The 25,182-nt window shown below is 38.0% G+C and overlaps 1 protein-coding gene across 10 annotated transcripts in view; it reads right to left on the bottom strand.

Moving 5' to 3' along the window:
• The window catches only part of kcnma1a (potassium large conductance calcium-activated channel, subfamily M, alpha member 1a), a 312,165-nt gene that overhangs the window by 215,561 nt on the left and 71,422 nt on the right, over positions 1–25,182 (bottom strand). For all 10 annotated transcript variants that reach the window (XM_051651297.1, XM_051651298.1, XM_051651289.1 and 7 more), the window contains exon 2: positions 5,933–6,097. In XM_051651297.1, coding sequence (XP_051507257.1) covers positions 5,933–6,097 — 165 coding nt within the window. The remainder of the gene's footprint in view (positions 1–5,932; positions 6,098–25,182) is intronic.

The raw sequence follows: 25,182 nt of genomic DNA, 5'->3' as shown, positions 1-25,182 counted from the left end.
ATATACACACACACACATCTCTGTAAAAAATGACCACTCCAAATGTTCAGTTTCTCTGGATTTACTATTTATAGGTATGTGTTTGAGTAAAATGAATTATTTTGTTTTATTCTTTAAACTACTGACAACATTTCTCCCAAATTCCAAATAAATATATTATCATTTAGAGCATTTATTTGCAGAAAATGACAACTGGTTAAAATAACCAAAAAGATGCAGTGTTTTCACACCTCGAATAATGCGAAGAAAACAAGTTCATATTCATTTTTAAACAACACAATACTAATGTTTTAACTTCGGAAGAGTTCAGAAATCAATATTTGGTGGAATAACACTGATTTTCAAATCACAGCTTTCATGTGTCTTTGCACACTTTCCACCAGTCTTTCACATTGCTGTTGGGTGATTTTATGCCACTCCTGGCACAAAAATTCAAGCAGCAATTCAACAGACACTGAAATGGAATGGAATGGCTGCCATACATGTGGAGATGCTGATTTAAGAAACATTGTGTGTATATATATATATATATATATATATATATATATATATACATACACACACACACACACACACACACCCCCATCAGCCAAAACATTAAAGCCACCTGCCTAATATTGTGTAGGTCCCCCTCGTGCCACCAAAACAGCACCAACCTGCATCTCAGAATAGCATTCTGAGATTATATTATTCTCACCACAATTGTACAGAGCGTTTATCTGAGTTACCTTAGACTTTGTCAGTTCGAACCAGTCTGGCCATTCTATGTTGACCTCTCTCATCAACAAGGCATTTCCATCCACAGAACTGCCACTCACTGGATGTTTTTTGTTTTTCGCACCATTCTGAGTAAATTGTAGAGACTGTTGTGCGTAAAAATCCCAGGAAATCAGCAGTTACGAAATACTCAAACCAGCCCATCAGGCACCAACAATCATGCCATGGTCCAAATCACTGAGATCAAATTTTTTCCCCATTCTGATGGTTGATGTGAACATTAACTGAAGCTCCTGACCTGTATCTGCTTGATTTTATGCACTGCAATGCTGCCACACGATTGGCTGATTAGATAAATCGCATGGATGATTGTTGGTGCCAGATGGGCTGGTTTGAGTATTTCTGTAACTGCTGATCTCCTGGGATTTTCACACACAACAGTCTCTAGAATTTACTCAGGATGGTACCAAAACAAAAAATATCCAGTGAGGAGCAGTTATGTGGACGGAAATGCCTTGTTGCTGAGAGAGGACAATGGAGCATGGCCAGACTGGTTTGAACTGACAAAGTCTATGGTAACTCAGATAACCGCTCTGTACAACTGTGGTGAGAAGAATATCATCTCAGAATGCTATTCAGAGATGCGGGTTGGCGCTGGACCTACACAATATTAGGCAGGTGGTTTTAATGTTGTGGCTGATCAGTGTGTATGTATATATATATATATATATATATATATATATATATATATATATATATATATACACAGTTGTGCTCAAAAGTTTGCATACCCTGGCAGAAATTTTGAAATTTTGGCATTGATTTTGAAAATATGACTGATCATGCAAAATTTTATTTAAGGATAGTGATCATATGAAGCCATTTATTATCACATAGTTGTTTGACTCCTTTTTAAATCATGATGATAACAGAAATCACCCAAATGGCCCTGATCAAAAGTTTACATACCCTTGAATGTTTGGCCTTGTTACAGACACACAAGGTGACACACACAGGTTTAAATGGCAATTAAAGGTTAATTTCCCACACCTTTGGCTTTTTAAATTGCAATTAGTGTCTGTGTATAAATATTCACTGAGTTTGTTAGCTCTCATGTGGATGCACTGAGCAGACTAGATACTGAGCCTTAGGGAGCAGAAAAGAACTGTCATAAACCTGCGTAACAAGGTAATGGAACTTTATAAAGATGGAAAAGGATATAAAAAGATATCCAAAGCCTTGAAAATGCCAGTCAGTACTGTTCAATCACTTATTAAGAAGTGGAAAATTCGGGGATCTCTTGATACCAAGCCAAGGTCAGGTAGACCAAGAAAGATTTCAGCCACAACTGCCAGAAGAATTGTTTGGGATACAAAGAAAAACCCACAGGTAACCTCAGGAGAAATACAGGCTGCTCTGGAAAAAGACGGTGTGGTTGTTTCAAGGAGCACAATATGACGATACTTGAACAAAAATGAGCTGCATGGTTGAGTTGCCAGAAAGAAGCCTTTACTGCGCCAATGCCACAAAAAAGCCTGGTTACAATATGCCCGACAACACCTTGGCACGCCTCACAGCTTCTGGCACACTGTAATTTGGAGTGACGAGACCAAAATAGAGCTTTATGGTCACAACCATAAGCGCTATGTTTGGAGAGGGGTCAACAAGGACTATAGTGAAAAGAATACCATCCCCACTGTGAAGCATGGTGGTGGCTGACTGACGTTTTGGGGGTGTGTGAGCTCTAAAGACACGGGGAATCTTGTGAAAATTGATGGCAAGATGAATGCAGCATGTTATCAGAAAATACTGGCAGACAATTTGCATTCTTCTGCACGAAAGCTGCGCATGGGATGCTCTTGGACTTTGCAGCACGACAATGACCCTAAGCACAAGGCCAATTTGACCCTCTGGTGGTTACAGCAGAAAAAGGTGAAGGTGCTGGAGTGGCCATCACAGTCTCCTGACCTTAATATCATCGAGCCACTCTGGGGAGATCTCAAACTTGCGGTTCATGCAAGACGACCAAAGACTTTTTTCTTTAAAAATGGTACATATATTACCAATTCTCCAAGGGTATGCAAACTTTTGAGCACAACTGTATATATATATATATATCTTCAATGTAGTCAACCTTTGCTTAGATTTTGCAGAAATATCACCCTGGGATGCTTTTTAAACAGTACTGAAGGAATTCCCATCTATATGCTTAGTGGCTGCTTTTCTTAATTAGTCGGTTCAAGTCATCCATTTCAAAAACTTATTTTTTTTAGTTTTGTAATTAAATAAATTAATATGTTGGCACACTAATTTTTTTGCCAACAAAACTAATTTCAAACATTTAAGCATACGCCTTCAGATCAAAAGGTTTTTACGATCATGAGAAACATTTCAGGCAAGTGACCCCAAACTTTTGAACAGTAGTGTGTGTGTGTGTGTGTATATATATATATATATATATATATATATATATATATATATATATATATATATATATATACACACACAGAATATATACCGTATAAGGTGGGCTTACCTAAGAGCATGAACACTATGGCTATGTGGCACTTTCAAAACATTGCTCTGATTGTTTGAACAAATACACCTTAATAAACAAGAAAGAAAGAAATAAGAAAGAAAATAAAGTAAGAAAGAGTGAAAGTAAGTAAAGGAAATAAATATATATATATATATATATATATATATATATATATATATATAAAGACATGTGGATGCATGCAGTTGATGCATGGAGAGTCTTGGCCCATGAAAAATGTTGATTTACGGGTTTGATAAAGCACTCCAGCTGGACCTGCAGTTGGGGGGGATAATGCTTACGGCACATTTACAGCCATGGCACAATACTCCCACTCACGCAATTACATTATGCTCCAGCTAGAGCCTGATAGATGGGCCAGACCTTAAATGAAATAGCATTCTCTTAAAGGAAAGGCCAGGAGTAGACCACAGGAGGAGGGAAGGGCAACAGCTGCACACTGCCACACATGAACACACACATATATATTCATTCCAGCCACTGTATAAGTCATAATGCGTAGAGTTCAGGGCAGCAGATTAAATAAAGAACACACATCCCTAAAGTAAATTTCAATGCACTTTGCTGACATCTCAACAGAATTAATATGGATGTCAAGGCAAAGACAGCTCAAACAGGGAATCCTGCCCCAAATTCGCACCACTGGTTGAGCCAAAAGTTGAAAGTTGCTCAAACAAACAGAGTTTGTAATAGTAATAGACCACCTATTAATGGCTTTCTGCACATTAAACTAAGATAGAATAAAGTAAAAAATGACACACTTTACCTTTAAGCAGAAAATGTGCAGATATATTTGTAGAAAAGTATTTCAGGATAAAAAGAGCTCAGTTTCAATTTAGCACTGGTCGATTCACATTGCATGTCTAATATGTGTGTTCACACTCTGAAATTATAAAAGTCCAATTTTGCAAAGTCAGACTAACAGACCAAGATAATGCAATTGTAGCTCGACTTCATCCAGCATGTACAGTTGTATGCACACGTTAATCGGACCACAGTTGGCCTTGCCGTTGTGAGCATACTGCAAAAGAAAGAGGTGACACTAGACATGTATTACCAGCACTTCCTCAGTTGACATCCTTACTTCAAAAATGTAATTACACATTATGTTGTGTATCCTTGGACAGATGAAGACTGCAGCTTGACGACACAAAAACCCACTATAACTTGACTATTACATGTACATTTACATTTACATTACATTTAAACAAAAGGAATGCTAACCTCAGTTTCCATTCACTTTCATTGTTTGGAAACAGATGCAATTAAAAGTGAATTGTGATTGATACTAACATTCTGCCTCAGATCTCTTTTTGTTTTCCACAAAAGAAAGATATTCAGGTTTGCAACAAAATGATGGTGAGTAAAAGATGACAGAATTTTCAGTTTGGGGTGCATCAGTGTATTATATTAAGCATCAGTCTAGAGGTGAACTCATCCTAGAACTTCAGCAAGGCTATTGGTTTCCATAATTCACCAAACAGAAATCTGATACACTTGTACAGTACATACAACCACTTAAGTTGGTTAGTCAGAACTCAATCGCTTACAAGGAGCAAAGGGTACAATCTTCAGTTCATTAATATCGGTGCTGTCGAAAATAAAAGATGCACTTAATTTTAATTTAGCTTTGAGCAAACACAATTCAGTATGTGGCTCTACTTGATGGAATGGAACTGAAGATTTTTACTGAACCAGGAAAGCTGAGCAGATATTCAGCAACCTTTCAACAACACGTTCAAACAACAGTGTCCAGACCTCATTCATGTTGTAGCTGTACTGACTACACTGTTGTAAATTACAGATCAGTCATGCACTGTGTCAGAAACACTAGACTAGACTGGTCTACTGAGGCCCCTGTTTCCCACTCTTGTCATGTACAGAGGTCGCTCTACCTGAAAGATGAGATGCAGAAATGGGAGACTAATATTCCAGACACAATAAATTAGTCACAACTCTACTGGTGTATGATATTTAGCTTTCAGAATAGCAGTTACACCAGAGTGGAAAACCACAACGCAAACCAGATTTTGTCCACAATTTGCTGAAGGTCATAAAATTAGGACTGCTCTCATTTGCATAATGTTCCCAAAGTAAATTATCTTTATTATGTGTAAAATTGACTCAATTGTTCATAGTTAATTGACCTGTCCCTGTCTAGCACTGTCTTGGCACTAAAAGCTGTGGTGATGAACACCCCCTCTCCCCAAGACCGAGTTACCATTTAGTGTTACTGCTGTCCCAATAGCCCTTTATTACACATTGTGCATGCTAATGAGACTCTTTAAAGAGTTACTTCAACCAAAAACTAAATTTCTGTCATTTACCCACCCTCATGTTATTCTAAACCTGTATGACTTTCTTTCTTCTGTGCAACACAAAAGGTGATGTTAGGCAGAATGTTAGCCTCAGTCAACATTCACTGTCATTGCATTTTTTTCCATACAATGAACATAAAAGGTGACTAACATCTCCTTTGGAGTTTCACTGTAATGAGGATGAGTAAATGATTACAGAATTTTAAATTTTTGGATGAACTTTCCCTTTAACAAAGCGTATTTCCATAAATCACCCAGGTATTATCTTGTCAGGGAGTTTGTGGACAGCTGGTGGTGTTGCAGTAGCTGTTTGTGATGTAATTGTACATTGGACTCTCACCAGAACTCTGCCGGTAAGGGTCTGTGCTGAGATCATGACCCCCGCCCAGTCTTTGACTGATGTCATCCAGCCCACCTCACTGGCTGGGGCTTCTTCTTTATCACCCAGGGTCTTCGGTGCTCCATCAGCCTGATTGTTCATAGGGTTATTCACCTTCTGTGCCTCCTGGAAAACACACACAGCAAAGCAAGTGGCACAATAAAAAAAAAGGGTAGTATCGTCAATTAATATCCAAAAACCAACTATACATTTTTGTTATATGGCTCTTTGGAATAATCGATTCCGATTGGTCCATCTTGCCATCTAGCGGTCAGATATTTCTGAACAACATCCACACATTTGGGGATAAAGTGATATCAAACTGGTCATCTGGTTATTGCGAGTCATCTTTCCTACTTCTGGAATCACTCACGTTCTCTACAAGTAAGCTAATAAAATAAATTAAACTCAAATCAATGTTTCAAGTCCATGTATTTATTTATTCAGCAGGGTAGTCTTGTAATAAGCAGGATAATGAGCAATCAGACTGTCATTCTTGCAAAATAAACCAACAAAACATTGACGCAAACGTTATTTTACGTGGATGAAAACGAGGCTGTAAGAAACAGACTTACAGTCTGTACAATAGCATGCGCTATGTAAATGGTCACACAGCTCGTGTTTCCTGGAGTATTTTTTTCTACTGAAAATGTTTTGGAATGTTGTATTCATCAGCTGAATGAACAACACCTTTTTAAACAACAGTAAAACCCACCGAACAACACACTAGGGATGTTAATGAATAATCGATGACGGATTATTCCTCGCTAATAATTTGACCGATTAAGCTTATCGGTCGTTGATTAATTAATTTCAGCACAAATGCATTCAGTAATCATGCCAGCAGATAGAGAAAAGACTGTCTATACATTCATCTGCAGCTAGGGTCCTGTCTGCAACAGGTAGTGTGTTAAGAGTTAAACATGACAACAAGCATTGTTGATCCGCCGGGCTCCCTGGACCTGTATCACAATCACGTCAGTTTTTGCCTGGGAGAGAATGAGGCTGTGGGAGGGACAGTCACCTGAACTCTAACAGTCACCAAGGTAGAGGTATTTTATAAACTGTTCTGACACAGCGTGTTATTATTTTACTTAATTTCAAATAAAAAAGTAAGGGCTGAAAAGTTTAATAAGTTTTAATGAACCTGAATCTTTATCTTCTATACAAGTTATTATTAACAGTAATACATTAACAGTAAATGTATGTTAATTAATTAAAACAGAGATTGATACTTAATTTAGTATATTAAAAATACACTGCACTTAGATTTACATTTACATTTATTCATTTGGCAGACGCCTTTATCCAAAGCGACTTACAAAAGAGGAACACATTAGCGAATCATCTTAAGGAAACAGTGGTACGAAAAGTGCTGTATTACAAAGTTTCACTAGCATCGGAATAGTATTCAAAACAGATTAAAGTGCTAAACAGATAATATATATATATATATATGTGTGTGTGTGTGTTTAAAAGTATTTTTTTATTTTTTTTTGTGACTGGTTAAGTGCTCATGGAAATGATGTGTTTTTAGTAGTTTTTTGAAGACAGAATGTGAGTCAGCTTCACGGATGGAGTTGGGAAGGTCATTCCACCAACGTGGTATGATGAAGCTGAAAGTGTTTTGGTGCCTCTTTGTGTTGGTACAACAAGGCGACGTTCCTTAGCTGACCGCAGGCTTCTAGTGGGCGCGTAGCTCTGCAGAAATGACTTTAGGTATGCTGGAGCAGACCCAGTGACTGTTCTGTATGCCAGCATCAGAGCCTTGAATTTGATACGTGCATCAACCGGCAGCCAGTGAAGAGAGACAAAGAGTGGTGTAACATGCGCTCTCTTTGGTTCATGAACTGAAAATATATTAAAGAAAATATATATACACACATTTCTTAGGTGTATTTATTTAAATTATATTTAAACAGTAGGCTACATGCACATAATTCAGTGGCTGTTTTATGTTTTCACATATCCTTTTTACAGTAGGACATTTTCTCCGATGTTGACGTTTTCAAGTTTCCATTAGAACGGTTGGTCAGTCAAACTTCAAACTTCAAAATCAAACTTTGTACAAATAAAGCTTTGATTGCAGAAAAATGTCTTACATTATTTTTAGTTTAAAGCTGTTCACCACTGAGTTTTTTGTTGTTATTATTGTTATTATTAATTAATAATTGATTTTCATTCATTAACGTTAATGATTGTCGATTAAGAACATTTCTTAAAATTTATAACCCTAAAACAGACGGTAGCCTAAATCTAACCCTCACAGCCTTGTTTTAATTTCTATCAAAAACTAAACATGAAGCTACTGTAAATAAGGTTCAGAGAACTGAAATAGCTAGCCACAGCATAAATAATATTTAAATGTGTTTTTATTTTTTTTATTTTTATTTTTTTTTTAAATTTGTATACATTTGATTAGTTATGAGCAGGCCCAGATAGAATCTACAGACTTTTTCACATTTTCTACATTGAATTTGGAGAAAGATTTGCAGAATTCTGAGGAATGGATATAAATATGGTACTGTAAAATGTCTTAAACAGAGCTGAAAGTAATATACTCTACACTTTACATGAGCCAAGAATATTTACTAAACGAACAGGCAAGGGGCAGGGAATATGTTTAACATGTAGCTGAATCTACAGATTTCATGTGCGTCTAGTTATGATTTATGTATTAATAAATGAAAGCAGAGATGAATCCACTGTGGATTCTAAAACTCTGGAATATGATGTCGGAATTTTGGAATCTGCAGTCATAACACTGTTTGCCTGTTTCTCAGCAGGCTTGATTCAAGTTCAACTTTGACCAGCTAAAACTAGGTCTACATCACGTTAGAGACATCAAACTGGCTGTCAGAGTTCTGACAGCTGGGAAAGGCCCAAGAGAAAGCACTGAAGAAAGGTGGCTTCTAAAGCCCAGTAAATAGAGCATCTCTCAGACTGCCTGATGCAAACAGCGCGGCTGGCGGTGTGTAGGCTACGGCAGGGACAGTTATGATTCACAGGCTCAGGGAGTCGCCGTGGGATTCTGGGGTTACATCCGCAGGGCTACGCAACACTTCACAGTCAGGTGGGCGGATGAAAATACAGCCATCAAGCGCTCAGCGGTGCAGCTTGATTTTTTAGAAACAACACTGGAGGAATCGCTCATAATCGACTGTGGAGTAGGCAGAGAACTAACGCACTTGTGCTATGATGCATGAATAACAGCAGGTAATATTCAAATTCCTGCTAGAGCACGACAATCTTTTGAACATCTCTCTCGCTGCTCGCAATCTCAGTGGGATCATATGTTACATTAGAAATGCTACATTAGTGTGATGTAAAAAATAAAATCCATGTCTTTGTAACAAAAAGTTTATCCAAAGCAACAATGAAAATGTAGTAGAGATCATAATATGACATTATACACACTATGCCAATGCAAGAGCCAGTGTCAGTAGTACTAATAATTTATAAAATGAGCTCTAAATTACAAGGGAATTTTTCACCTACAAATATTCTTCTTTTCAAGGTAGTTCACCTAAAACAAAAAAATGTACCCTCCTGTCAAAGTCAAATTCAAAGTCTTTATTTGTCACACACATACACAGGCATACCAGTGAAATTCTTTTCCTGCAGGTCAGCTCCAGTTTAGAAGAATTATGCATTGAAATGTGTTAGTATAGTTTTTACATAGTTTTTAACTCTTTCCACACCCGTTCGACATTCTTCTGTGAAAAATATAATCAAGTCTGCTCAAAAGTACAAAAATGTGTGGAAGGTGCTTTTTGGTAGGGAAAAAAACAAAATAAAAACATAACATCATCGAAAAATAAGTTCCAAGCCACACAACAGTTATTAGATTAAACTGCCTTTATTGGATTAGCTATTTCATAGTAGAAACAATTGAAAAATGATCAGCAATAAAAAAAAAGAAATGTGGAATTTAGGTACCCTGAAGAAGACCGTAGTGCCGATACGCATGGGTTTGCAACCCCACATTTCTTTCTTTTATTGATAATATTTGGATAGCCAGTCTAATAAAGGTGGTTTTATCTAATAACTGAAGTGTGCCTTGGAACCTTTTTTTTTCTTTTAAAGTCTGGAATTTTTGCTGTTTCTTGAAAGCCTGAGTGAGTTATGTGTATCTATATCAAACAGTATACTGTACCTCAAACAAACATCAGTGGCGAACAGATCAGCTGAATGTAAACAAGTTTACTGAAACTGAGGTAAGATGCAAGCAGACATTTTCAAACATATTTATTGCGTACATTGAAGTGTTCTTTCTGAGTTTTTCCTTTTTCTCACAATCAGTTGCCTGAGGATGCATTCTCTCTCTCTTTCAATCACACACATGCAGCGGGCACACAGAGAAAGAGGGAGACGAGCAAGGCAAAGATGGTTAAAATTGAACTGATACACAACGTTTAAATGGCAAACGCACATGTAATGTATGACAAGTATCTATGTGTGACTACAGAGAGCATTTCAATATGAAAACAGACAAATCCCGGGTATTTTAAAGCTGCACTAATATTGAGCCTCATGTATTCAGATAGAAGACAAAGGCAGGCCTAACACAGTCGTAAAACCCAACTGAGGCCCACACACTCCATCAGAAATCTTACTGATAAAAACCGCGCCAAAATCAAACAAAGGGAGTCCAAAACAGACTACAAATCCCATGAAGCCTTGCTCACTAAAGGATCGAACTCTCAACTCCTATTGGATGAGGCACACGACAGAACGCCCCTAAACCATGACGTCATCAGGAGTAGAAATACCTCTGAGATGCTTCCGGGATTTGCTTCCAGCAACTTTGCTCGCCGTGTGTAGACGCAGCTCATTGCTGCTCTCAGGTGTAGCCTCTTGGCACAAGGAAGTAACGTCCGACATGAAACTGTGGCCATACAAACTCCATCTCGCTGGACGAGTTGAGATTACTCTGTGTTCCACCGAACACGCTAACGGATCAGAAGGAGACGGCCGAGCAATCCGCATCTTCATCCATTTGCCTGCAGAAGTGAAGAGAAAACATTTCTCTTCCCTCTTCAATCAAGTCGATGTCACTGATTTCTCTGCCAGCCCGCCGAGAATCAGCAGCCGTACCGCCCGCCGACAGTGCGAGGAAACGACCTCCCGTCATCACCCGAGTCTTGAGGAACCGAGTCGGAGTTAAAGGACGGATGAACACACATTCTACGTCCTCATACGATTCAAGTAAGAGGTTTACGTCTGGGCAGAGATAGAATATTATAGTGTGTTATTCTTGTGTATCAAGGTTACAAGCGAAGACACGCGGTAAACAGGCAGACGGCATTTCTTAATATTCTATTGATTTTTGATAATTGATAATTATCTTTGATGATTGTTGAATTTGAAGGATCAATAAGCTAGTGTTAATTTTAATCAATGTTTCATCGATGTTAAAAATTAATAATTATCTTTGATAATTGTTGATTTAAAGGATTAAAAAAAACTAACATTGATTCTCATCAATGTTCTATTGATTTTAATAATTCATAATTATCTTTGATAATTATTAATTATTGCTAATAACCAAACCCGCTCCTGAACGCGGCGCACTATATTTAATGGTGCACCATGTGAGGTTTTAATGAGTTAGATTCTATTATTTAATTTAAATATTAATTAATAACTAAAGAAATAATTATTAATTATTTCTGATAGTAACACTGATCTAAACAACCAGTAGAACCTACAACTATGTAAGAGTTTTTGTTAAAAAAACAAATTGCCATTATTAATTAAGTACATAAACAATCAGTGTTCAAAACAATGTCATTACCTTATCCAGATTCATTTCGGTAAGCCTATAAAAATAATTTGTATTTTGAGCTGTCTGGTCGGATTTGTCACGAAATCACTGGCTTATGTCGTTCCTCTTTGCGTTATGACATCATGTCTGTAAACACAGGAAAGATGTGCCGGCTGTCACGTGTTCCAGCTGAGGACGCTGTTCAGTTCAGTCAGTCACAATCGCACAGTTCAGGATGGGATCGCTGCAGTCTGGATAGATGTTTATCTGTCATCCGTTTGGCGAAGTTGTTTACCTGCTATAATGCTTGGAATTGGATACAGTATGTTGTCTTGTAGGGTTCATACTTTTGTGAACCGTACATTACTCCTGTGTTTACCGATCACAATTTGTTGTCAGGGGAAGTTACCGTGCATGATTACTAATACGTATGACTTCTGAAATTGACTTCTTGTACATAATATTTTCATGTTTAATAAAGTATATTTTATCCCCATTATTACTCGTTTTATGTTTTTAGTTTACAGTGTTATTAGGCCTACAGTTTCACTTGATTTATCAACTGCCGTGTTCATTTTTTCAGTTTTTCGTTTTAGTCACAGTTTTAGTCTTTTGACAAATGCCAATATTTCGTCCCAGCCTACTATATTTTGAAAAACTTACATTACAGTAAGTACAGCCTTAGAGTATTTCTGGTATGTCTATAATACACAGGGTAAATATCTCTTATTATGATAACTATAGTATACAGTATATAAATATATTGAACTTAGAGCATTGTGCCTGTAGGCTCTTTTGCTACATTTACACTGAGATGTTCATGGTTGCTGTAGCTACCACAAATGTCCAATCACAGTGCTTTTGTTAAGCAGCTCCTAATAATCAATCCTGACATTGAAGGCGGGACAAGATGGAATAAGGGTGGAAAACCAAGTGAGCAGTCTAAAGTACTAAGCACACGTAGAGCATGTACAAGGAGTGAGAGCGTGTGAAATCTTACACATGCAAAAACAATGGAGTAACATAAATGTCATAATTCTGTGCAAATGTTCAAACTTTATTCAAGCACAAATTTTCATTTTCTCAAAATGAATTATTCTTTGCAAGAAGACACATTGCTTTACAAAACTGAGTACAAGCACATGCAAAATAACTTTTTGTGTACTCAAAATATCATCTTGTGCCTGAAGAACATTTTTGTGCGCTCAAAATATAATTTTGCACACGCAGATTTGTGGCACATATACTGTATAACTCCACACTACAGAGGATGCTAGACTGTGATGGAAAGATATAGTCTTCAGATGAAAGAAAAACTAATGAGAGTCTCAAGAGGAGACAAACTCTTCTGTCAACAAGAGGGAACAACAAAACACACATGCATCAATGATATAACAGCAAACTGCCGGACAAATGAAAATTATTGAGCAGTAAATGATCTGCTCTCTCACTGTAGTCCTGCTTTAACACTTCTAAAAGGTACTGTTAGCAAATAATTCAGTTTACAGATTGAAACCACAAACTGAAGAATTACTGAATATTACAAAGGGATGTAATCAGCATTAGTCCAGAACAGACATAAGCAAAACATGCAAATGAATCTGTTTTCAAGGTGTGACAGTACGGACCATTCATCTGAAAGAGGAATGTAGGTTTTTGAGGAGACTGGCACCACAGGAGATCCAGAGACAACCATATGGCTCCAGGCGGCTTTAGAAGACCACCGGGCCAAGCATACTGAGCAAAGGTCACCACATAGCCCATAAACTGATACAGCAGTCAAAGCCAGTGTCTTACTGCCAATATCTGGAATTTGAGAAAACTTTTTAACATTCTGTTCCAGACACTACATCTCTTGTATATCAAATGTGTTATGTTGTCATGACTGATGCTTTCTTGACCTTCACACTCACAAAATGATGGTATAGAGATAGAAATGCACACATTTTGATAAAAATCTGCTGATATTCTGACTTTAATTATCGGCATTGGCCAATAAATGTTCCTGTTTGCCGATTTTTTTCTTGAGGGTGCCGAAAATCGCCTGTTTGCATGTGAAGCAACTGAGACATGTAAACGACCATTCACGGTTTGTTTTGTTGTTACGTGCCATCGTGTTACTACAATAACAGTTTGCAACACAGTGTCATTTAAACGGTCCGCATATCAGAGCATCGGCAGACACGTTTGAGCTCATAATGTTGAAGTGCTCGCCTGTTTCATTCTCCCTCTCTCTTCTCAACAGCTGAACTTGCAACTTTTAACTGTCTTGTCTAATGATAAAAAGGCAAATATCAATAAAACTAATATCATATACCGTCTGCTAATATGCAGATATCTCGTTTAAACAGATGTAATAAACCAACCTCACAACTTGAGCAGATCCAGCATCCTGTGAAACGCACATTTATTTACCTCTAAAGCATGTATACTATCAGCCTCTCCTCAGCAGTTCCCTGTAACTTTTCTAATGATAAAAGGCAAATTTCAATAAAACTTCTATTACATACCATCTACAAATATGCAGATATCTCGTTTAAACAGATGTAATTCACAAACCTCACGAAAGTCCAGCGTTTTCTTCCTGTCGAACGCTCATCTAATATCTTCCTCTGAAGCACGTATTCTATCAGCCACAATCAAAACATCAGGATCAGAATCAAAAGTTCCTCTGATTGGGGCCTGAGTAGCTCAGTGGTAAAAGACGCTGGCTACCACCCCTGGAGTTTGCTAGTTCGCTAGTTCAAATCCCAGGGCATGCTGAGTGACTCCAGCCAGGTCTCCTAAGCAACCAAATTGGCCCGGTTGCTAGGGAGGGTACAGTCACATGGGGTAACCTCCTCATGGTCGCTACTTAAGTGCTACTTAAGAGAGTTGTTGTCCATGTGCGAGGTACTGAAATGTGACCGTCATTCTGCTCATCATTGTAACTTCATTATATATGTGCGTAACTTTATAAACATTTGTAATTTACCTTGTTGGAAATGTTTACACACATTTATCTTAATTAATTACAAAATTTAAATATTGTTTTGCAATAATGTTGTGTAGAAAGATCTATTTATTATACACATTCAGTGCTTCGTTCATCAGGTGTGCATTTGTAATATTTCATTTTCACAAATTGCTCTGTTGGTTGATATGAAGGTTTCCAGGATCAGTGAAGACAGCGGAGGCCCTGTGTATGGTCCAGACAATGACAAGTAATTGAATATAACAAGGTTCAACGTTACTACGCAGCGCAAAATAAGGAGACGCATGGAAGCTGCGTTTTAGGGACATTCACCAATCAAATGAAGAACTCTTTACTCCCAAAAGTGATAACGGTAACAGCAACACAACATGTGCGGTACTACACAACACGTGGTGTGGGCGAGAATACCCTTGGGTGTCAATGTCGCCCCCAATGAAATTCCAAATAAACTTTGAGAAACTTCAGCTAGTGCTGTGGCACATGAACAAGGGGCAGTTCAAACTGAACATGTTTTTCAACCGCTCATGCTGTTTTTCAATCGTTTTCCATGTAAACATTCGCTAGATGGATGTCTTCACAACTGCATCAAGTTTCACTGTGTTTTAAGCATCTCTCACAGGAGCGCTGCATTTTTAGACTGATAAAAACGCGTCTCGAGACACCTGCGTTCTGCTCTATTCATTTGGTGCGTTTTGCTTTTTTAGCGTGAAAACGCGTCTGTCTGAACGGTTACTGGAAAAAATGCTTTAGCCAATAGTTACATAAATGCTACTCATACTCGAGAAAATAAATAAATGCTTATCTCAAAGTCACCAGAACTGAACGCTCTGGTGTTGTTTTTTGCAACAAAATATAAATAAAAAAATCTCACAGGGGCATGCCCCCGGACCCCCTAGATATCAGGTTTATTAGGCAGATTTAGAGGTCTGCAACTGGGTTCAGGTTTGAAAAAATAAACAGGCCTACCGATCTTGTATCGCACACTCACTCACAGACACGCGCGAACGGACGAGTTAGGGGCCACTCACACCGAATGTGTTATTGCGCTCGTCTGTTCTGTTTTCCCATTGTCTTTGACATTTGCACCGCATCTCGCGCAGGACCGGCACTGTTTAAGCAACATGTCAAGTTAAAAAGAACTTCACATTTTCAAAAACGCATGCTGAAACACCTGCGCTCTATTTCATTCTTTGCGCTGCATCCAGATTGTTTTCAACACAGTTGTCACAAAGATTCAACAATCTAAACAAGTTCAAGCTGCATAGAGGGGACTGTTGCAGTGTTTCATATTATTCCAGATTGTTCTGCACCAGGTGAAGTTTCAGCAAAAAAACGGTAAGGCAATGTTTTTTCCCTTCTGCTCTAGTGTACTAAGGGGCTGCCGTGCCTTGTTAAAATTGTGTATGTTTGCCTAAATGCTTACATAAAATACAGCTATACTAGGAGATGATACTAGGAGAAGAAATTAGATAGTAAGCAGGTTTGGGTCGGGTTCGGGCTTAAAATCTGACGGTATCATTCGGGCCGGGTAAGGTCAGGCCACACGGTCTTGGGTTCGGGTTTCATTTTAAGACCCATGCAGACCTCTAGGCAGATTTATGTGCATACCCTCAGATTAAATCCTGCAGGCGTCCATGGGCGTCATTACACATAAAATGAACTATGGTACACATGTGCACTGAACTGTGTAGTTCTTTTTTTTAAAAGGAACCATTTCAAACCATTAAGTATTTAAATTGAACCATTTTAACTGATTCATAAGGGACCTCTCTAAGTGATCTGTTTCATCATGCTTATTAGAACATGCTTATTAGCATGTGTTATACAATATCTGCAGTACTTGTTGGTTAAAACTTTAGGTAAAATTACTTAGTGAGGAAACCAACTCCTTGTCCAAATTCATACCTTGACACAGTAATAGAAGCAGTGCTCTGCCACACAGGGATTTTCTTCTGAAATTGGATTATGATCCATAATGATTTGCTAAGGGGGCAGCTGGTGTTTCAATAATTAGATCTGTCAAATAAGAACATCAACTAAACTAGTTCTAAAAGGTGAGCCTGTTGTTCATCAGATCAGATTTCTCTGTTGTTTATGGGAACTTAATACAAAAATGTATTTCTACTCATTCCTCCTCTTCTTAAAAAAAAAAAGCAAAAATCGAGGTTACTGTGAGGCATTTACAATGGAAGTGAATGGGGTTAAATACTTTAAAAAGTATTTAAGTATTTAAACATTAAAATACTCACTGTTTCAAAAGTATAGCCACAAGACATAAAGAATATGCGTGTAAACATGATTTTAGTGTGACAAAATCACTTACAAACTTTTCCATGAAAAATTATAGCCAACTTCGTAACCATGACGATGTAATGTCAACAAACCCTAAAATGACTAAAATTTAAAATTTAAACAACTTTACAGCTCAAATAATAAAAAGTTTTAACAGAAGAATTAATGCTAGTGCTTTTATAAAATCATACGCTTCACATTTCTGCCTTTAAACCCTCCAAAAACTGGCCACATTCACTTTTATTGTAAGTGCCTCACTGTAACCTCGACTTTTGCTTTTTTTTTTAAAGAAAAGGAAGAACGGGGGCCTGGGTAGCTCATTGAGTACCACCCCTGGAGTCGCGAGTTCGAATCCAGGGCGTGCTGAGTGACTCCAGCCAGGTCTCCTAAGCAACCAAATTGGCCAGGTTGCTAGGGAGGGTAGAGTCATATGGGGTAACCTCCTCATGGTCGCTATAATGTGGTTCTTGCTCTCGGTGGGGCGTGTAGTGAGTTGTGCATGGATGCTGCAGAGAATAGCGTTAAGTCCCCATGTGCGCTACGTCTCCGTGGTAACGAGCTCAACAAGCCACGTGATAAGATGCGCAGATTGACGGTCTCAGATGCGGAGGCAACTGAGATTTGTCATCCACCACCCGGATTGAGGCGAGTCACTACGCCACCACGCGGACTTAGAGCGCATTGGGAATTGGGCATTCCAAATTGGGGAGAAAAAAAAAAGAGGAACAAGTCGAAATTACTTTTGTGGTAATCAACATTATGCCACAAATGCTGTCAATATAGCTTAACTTGTACTGAACCTGAAACATTCCTTTAATCCACTGTCGCTGCAGGTACTGGTCAACAAAGTTGCGCTCTCCCTGTCCCGTCACACTACAAAATATGTCCTCATCTCCTCAAGCCACTGCTGCAGCATCACACAGATGCCTAAACCTGTCACATGGTGTAAATACTGTAGTCGGTATGCTGTGCACAGCATGTATGCTCGCATCGGGTTTCATTCTGATCGGATATCACCATGTGCTGGTCTGGAAAGTAAATCTTAGAGTGTGTTGAACAGTAATGCCACACAAGATCTGTAACTATCTAGGCAATGAGACATATTACCAAAACATATTTTGACAACCAGAAAGTGTCCAAATACTTTGTCATACTTTTAAACAATATATTTATTCTGCGTCCAAAATCGCATGTGTAAAGCATGTACTGCATGAAGAACGCACTTCTCGGATGCTAAAAAGTATGTTCTTTAGGTACGCAGGTGAATAGTATAAATACATTCCGGACATACTGTACTTCATCCGGGAACATGGGCATATGTCTTGTGACCGTGAAAAAAAGATTTTGAACCCCACGACGTGGGTTTATGTTTTCTCTTTTAATCGTTTAATGTAATTTTGAGTGTGACCATGGTTTAAGGAGGGTGTACCTGTATGCTGGGTTGTAAATCTCAAGGATTAATAGTAGTGTTTTCCTTATTACATCACGTGTTGTTCTGAAAACAAAAAGAAACGGAATGTAGGCTGTCATCTGCGCAGCCTGACTGAAGCAAAGCAGGCACGTTTACTCGTGCGATTAACCGAAAGTGACGCGCTGCCGGCTCGTGATGCACGAATGGTTTGCACGTGCAGCGTGAGACTCGTCACACTTTAATAGTGTTTTTCCTCCCATTCAGCTCATGAAAACACATTGCATAATCATGAGGAAGGATTACATCAAGATGTACATTGGAATGCTGATGTGGAATTTAGATAAATAAAATAGTCTACTCCTCTCTCGCCGTTGCTGGCGTGCCAGTGATTACCCCTCCACGTGCCAATGCCGGCACGCGTGCCATAGGTTGCCGACTCCTGCCCTAATCCATTGGAATACTGTTTTTGCATACTGTATAGTAGGAAAGTATGCATCTTTGGACGCAGCTCTATTGTTTTATCATTTGAAATCTAACAAACTTCTTTTTGTAAAATCATTTACATGAAAAGTGTTGTGCTATACTTTATTAATATAATGCAAAGAAATCTATTTTAAGTATGGCTTAAGTGTCCAAATACATTTTGGGGCCACAGTAGTTTTATATATAAAATTATAGTTAGTTATAATGTCACATAATTTATTATACAGATCATTTCAGGAGTAAAAATAGGTTTATTCTACTTTAAAATCTTATTTGCAAAATATCATGTGGCATTAAGGATCATTTTATTTAAATCCACAAGCCCAATTTTGGACCCATAGGTGCATGAATAATCTCTTACAAAAACATAAATAAGCATTTATTTTAAACAAAAATCTCTCGAAATGCAAGATTCAAAATTAGGCTATTTTTTTTTTCAGGCAATTGCACAGCACACTTGACAAATGCGTTGTCAAGCAGCAAACATGTCATGTTTAAAGCTGATTACAGCACAGAATCTACACACTAGTTCCAATAAAATCTACTTTCTCCAGCGCCACATGCGAGAATGAAAGCTGTGGCGACAGAAAGTGTAAGCTGAGGGAGTTGTGGCGTTGTATTATTTTTTCATCTGTGATGTCAAAGTCTACGTAGCATAGGACAAATCTAAACCTTTTCATGATCCAAACAGAAAGGAAGCCTAAAGCAGACTCTGTGCCAGCAGTCTACAGACTGAGTTTGGGCTGACCTTGTTTCCTGACCTCAACATTGTTTATTGTAATATTCTGTTCCAGGTCAGGCAGGGCATGGGTACATGGAGCACATTAGAGCTCAGCTGATTAGAGTTTTTGGAGGAATTTTTGTAGTGGTAAATTGAGAGTAAAATGACATCCATCCATCCATCCATCCTTCTATTTATCTATCCATCTGTTTATATACGCAAGTAAACAAACATAACTATTAAATGCAATTAGGTATGAATTAAGGAAATGAAAGACATTATTGCACATTTTGACAGCTGAAAACAGGTTGACTGTTATACGCCCTCACTTGGGAGTTCCAGTAATAATGAATGGCAGAGAGCAGTTCATGTGACCAAGGCTGATCTACCACGACTTGGCTTTAGCGCAGCTGTTCCTGCGTCCTCCATTTGCATCACTGGGGAAAACTGTACTCCACAGTGAGGGCTATTTTTAGCTTCACCCAGGGAGCTGAAAAAAACTGTGAATCTGTACATGCTATGTTTCCCATTTGCTATTTTAATATCAGTACAGTTAACCAATAATCATAGGGTGACCGTTTAACACAACGACACTGTCAAAAAGACCCCTGTAAAATAACTAAAACAGCTAGCAAGCCTCAGAGGGGAGAGTTAGAGTCCTACAAATAATTATGTACTTAAGTACTTGAGTGCAAGCCTTTGCTTGTCTAATTTTGGGGGAATCTTCAGAATGATTGCATCAAAATGGAAGGTGTCAAAGAACATGCCTCTCCCTCTATTTTTGAGTTCTATATTGACAAACTAATTTGTCAATTTAAAAAGGACTGTTTGGGGATAAAAACAAAAATGTAAAATACACAGTATGCATATTTTCTCCCATTAACTCTTAGTTGCCAGATCTCACCCTAAACAAGCAGTTTGCACCAAATCAATAGAATCAGAGGTTGACCACATCAGAAAAGTCCAAAGGTTCAATGTGTGCAAAAGAGACCCCTGAGCATTCAGCATCAAATAGGACCAGTATTCAAATGTATGGAAGGTTTGGGGGCTCCCGGTACCCCAATAAGAGTGAAGGGACCCCACATAAGGCCAAAATAATGTAACCTTGGGGGTCTCCTAGTGTTTCATTAAAACTAGAATACTAGAAACATAAAACTAGATTTTTTTTAAATGTTTGCAGTGACATAACACAACATTTCATAAAAAATCCAAATTAGACTTTTTACGTCGGAAAATTCAAAACACGACCGAGTATGCCACGTGCTGTTTCCTGACGATGACTGAGTGACACTGGCAGAATGGATAATACAATCGCACAATAATGATAAATTATTTATTTGATTTGTGATTGTTGATACTCCTAAATTACTAAAATTAAGTAATCTTTTATATTAGAACTAAACCGTTGCTAGAGGTAAATTAATAAGAACACAGTTAATACGCACATAGATTTACGGTAACAGTTTTATCTAACACTTCATGTTTGCTTACTATTAAACAGTTGTAAAGTTTTACATGGATGTGATGTTGAGAAATACCTTAGTTTATTTATTATGTTGTGCCCGTTATGAGCGGTTCTCCCTCAATATCTTTAAATACGCAATCCATGCTGATGTGACAACAGAGAAAACAATTGAATTAGGTATATAACAATGCTTAAGAAAGAGCTACGTCTTATTTATAACTGTACTTTACACTATGCATGTCAGCCACAGTGACCAATTTAAATTCTAAAAATTATAGGATATCATTGAACATCTTACTCTCTTGTCTTACAACTCCAAAATATAAAAATGACTCATTTTAATAAATATGTACAATTATTCTGTGAATTTTTGGTAGGGACTCACGTAGGGATTCTTGGGGAGTCGTGCGTGCATCTGACGTATTTATTCAGTTCAAACGTGGTAGACGATCTCATGCTTTAGCGGCAACCAAAACAATTTTCTGCCGCGATACCATCATCTTTCCCCACATTAATGTTATTATGCATTAAAGTTGGCAAGTGCCAGGGGGGCCGTAATGTTTCATTACAACACATTATACAATGCATAATAACAGTCCATAAAAAATATATATTCAATGTTGAGATGCCACAGTGTGACTTTAGATTACCATCTGAGAAAAAATAAATAAATAAATAAATCGCAATTAACCGGTTTTACAATTATATGCACATTTTCTTATTATGCAATAGCACTGACGCAAAAAAATGCATATCATATAACAATTGTCTAAACTTCTAAGTGGACGTATTTCTGGGGGATATGAGGATGCTAAGGGAAGCCCTATAATAAGAAAGCTGATAAATACACACACACAAAAGGTAATAAGAGACGCCCCAATCTAGGGCACGACACCACTTATTTGCATCCCGAGCTCAGTGATGTGCTTAAGTGTAAACAGAGTGCTTCAAAAGTGCATAAATGTAAGATTATTGTGGGTGTGCATGTAGTTCATGGCATTAAACAGTTTTTTCTTCTGCATCAGTTTATAAAAGCAATCCGTTGTCTGTCAGACACCCCAACATAAAGAATCGGCAACAGACTCTATAAAAATATTCTCCACAACCTTACAAATAAACCTGTGGACTATGCATAATAATGGGAACATTGCTCACAACAGGCAATTTAAAGTCCGATAATTATTAAATTTACATTTATTGCTGAAATCCATGAATTTGTAAAGAAGCAATGCTTTAAATAAAATTTAAGACGCAACTTTTCAAAGTTTACTCGCTGATAGTAACTACACGCACATGCACCGCGCGCTATCAGCATGCTTAAATATTACAAAAAGTGGCATCTTTAATTCATCATTTAAAAAAAAAAAAATTTACCCGTTCAGAAAATTACAATGCTTACCTGCTCATCTGAAATGCCTGTCTGCGTTCCTCACCATGAAAAACAACTGATCATTTCTATGGACACCTTTAACACCACATATGACTCATGTGAAATATTTCATGTTTTCTAAATTCATACGAACGTTTTGTGTGGGGTACAGACCTACAGACCGAAATTGCACGTTGTCAGCCACTGACTGTCTTGTGAGTTTTATTCCTGCAGGGGGCACTTGACCCTTCAAAACTGAATCCTCCATTCATCCGCATTTAAATCTAAGAACGCTCTATATCCATTTGAAGACATTTTACACTGGATAGTTATGTTTAATAAAAACTGATAATTGCAAGGATTTGTAACTGTGAATGAAAATCCGCCTCAGCATTATCTGTAAAAGCATTTTAAAAAATTCATGCATCCTGGCTAGTGCTGAGAAAAGTAACAGGTACCACGTGACACCACCGTCTAGTTGGGCGATACCAACTCATATAATGGAGGGGGGACATCAGTTTTTTGTCTCAATATGACAGACTCACAGCTACGCAATTGCAATGTCTCTTATACGAAATTATTTTCAGCGTTGATAAAAATATATAAACAAGGAAAGAAGGGGTTAAGGGGACCCCCCAAGAGCTCTGACTCTATTCGAGCGCTGAATAGGAAGATGCAAGATCCGGCAAGAGCATCACACACTGACTAACACCACAAAGTCACTGTCAACTGTGCTATGTCTGGACTGAAAACTCTTTTGTCCATATGGCTCCACAGCAAGAGGTGGAAAATTATATGGCTGAGATCCCATGGGGCTTCCAGAAACACACAACAAGCAAGTGGCTGTTATCAACAGACCAACCGACACTGTGATCATAGACAAGGTGTATAAAATATGTGGCAGTCCTAATGGCCATGACATTAAGAGGAAGATAAAGGCAATGGGAAGCTGGAGGACAAAATAAAGTTTTACTGGTCTTGAGTGACACCATAGCTAGAAAAATGGTTTTAGGGAAGAATGGCATTTATCCTAAGGAGAAAAAAATTGAGATCTCCACACCATTGAAAGAGAACATGACCACCCACAAGGTGGAGTAAAGAAGGAGCATATTCGTGCTAAATCTTTTTCTGAAAGACTTTTTTTCTGTCTAAGTGGAACCCTTAGAGACAATATTCTACCCCTGAAACCAAAGGTAAAAGATGGATAAGAATGTTTTTCAAGAGCCTAAACCAAACCATAAGCGTAACCTTAACCCTCAACATAACCCTAAAATATGGCTGAGAGGAATATTGTTCCTGGATAGGATGGTGTGGCGTCATAGATGACTGGCATAAACAACAAAACAACAAAATTATATAAAGCTTTTTTCTTTTTTTCTTGTGAACTGGTCCTATAATGCTTGGTGAAGTGTTACCCGCCCTCCTACCCTGATTCAGGTTAGGAGCTTAAATGGGGATGCCATGGGCTTGATTTGAGGATTACACAGGTATGAGGCAACATAATCTACTCCTCTGGTTGGACATGCCTATCTGTGATGCCAGACTATTTATATTATTATTATTCAAGGGTATCTTATCTAATTTTACACTCACACCAGGGCAGTTAAATAACACATCTACTGTGGAAACATGAAGCCCCAGCACAGTACAAATCCCTTCCTTAACCACATAACCACAAAAAGATATTATTATAACTGACACAAACCTCCTATTTCATTATTGCAAACCAATTGACTGTGTTCATGTCTCCCCTAATGACATTGGGGACATAACAAAATAGCTGTAACAATTAAACATTGAGAGATAACATCCTTCAATAATGGTCTCTTTGAAATCCTGCATTATATTATAACAGGCTCACAAAAGGATCTGTGCCATATAAACAGTTAAGATTGGACTGAAATTTTCAGGGTCTTAAAAATAAAATTTAGCTGCTCATTCATAATGTTAAGATCCTTTGGAAGGATATGCAAAGCAGCAGGTGGTGTTACTAGATTTTGCCAACTTTCTACATTTTTACTCTTGTTAGTTCTTTTGGCATTTATAAGATGCATCCTCTATCTTCCTCACCTCATCATGACAGTGCTGGCCAAGTTACCTCTGTGAAGTTAAATTAAATCATTACCAAATCTATACCATTTGTTTGTGCTGCGTTTGTGCCGATTTGTGCCACAAAAATTAACGTTTGTGCTGGTTCGGTGTTTGAGATATTAGACATAATTTATTTTTGGTTGTGTGACGTCACTTTCCACTCTATGTGGTCCAGATCGCTCCAAACTGGTACCGTTCATTTGTGCTCGATTTGTGCTAATTTATGCTGTTAAAAGAAACACTGTATCTATTTCCCTGAATTCTTTGGAAATAAGAATTTGAATTTGGTAGCAGTGACATCACTCTCTACCCCATGTCATCCAAATCGCTCCAAACCGGTGCCGTTCGTTTGTGCTCAGTTTGTGCCATTAAAATTAATATTATATCTATTTCCCTTCCTTAGAAATAACAGCTTGTATTCGTGTGCAGTGATGTCACTTTCCACCCCATGAAGTCCAAATCGCTCCAAACCAGTGCCGTTCGTTTGTGCTCGGTTTGAGTTGGTTTATTTCTCACTCAAATAAACAGTCCACTTTTCAGCTTACACAAAACAAGGCTCTCTCTCTCTCATGGGACAGACATGAAGACTCTTGTCTGTCTGTCTCTCCCCTCTCTCTGTGAACTGGCCGTCTTTTTAT

This window comes from Myxocyprinus asiaticus, chromosome 23, assembly GCF_019703515.2.
Source record: "Myxocyprinus asiaticus isolate MX2 ecotype Aquarium Trade chromosome 23, UBuf_Myxa_2, whole genome shotgun sequence".
Lineage (NCBI taxonomy): Eukaryota > Metazoa > Chordata > Actinopteri > Cypriniformes > Catostomidae > Myxocyprinus > Myxocyprinus asiaticus.
The sequence above is the reverse complement of the archived record's forward strand: the minus strand, read 5'-3'. Positions and strand labels throughout refer to the sequence as shown.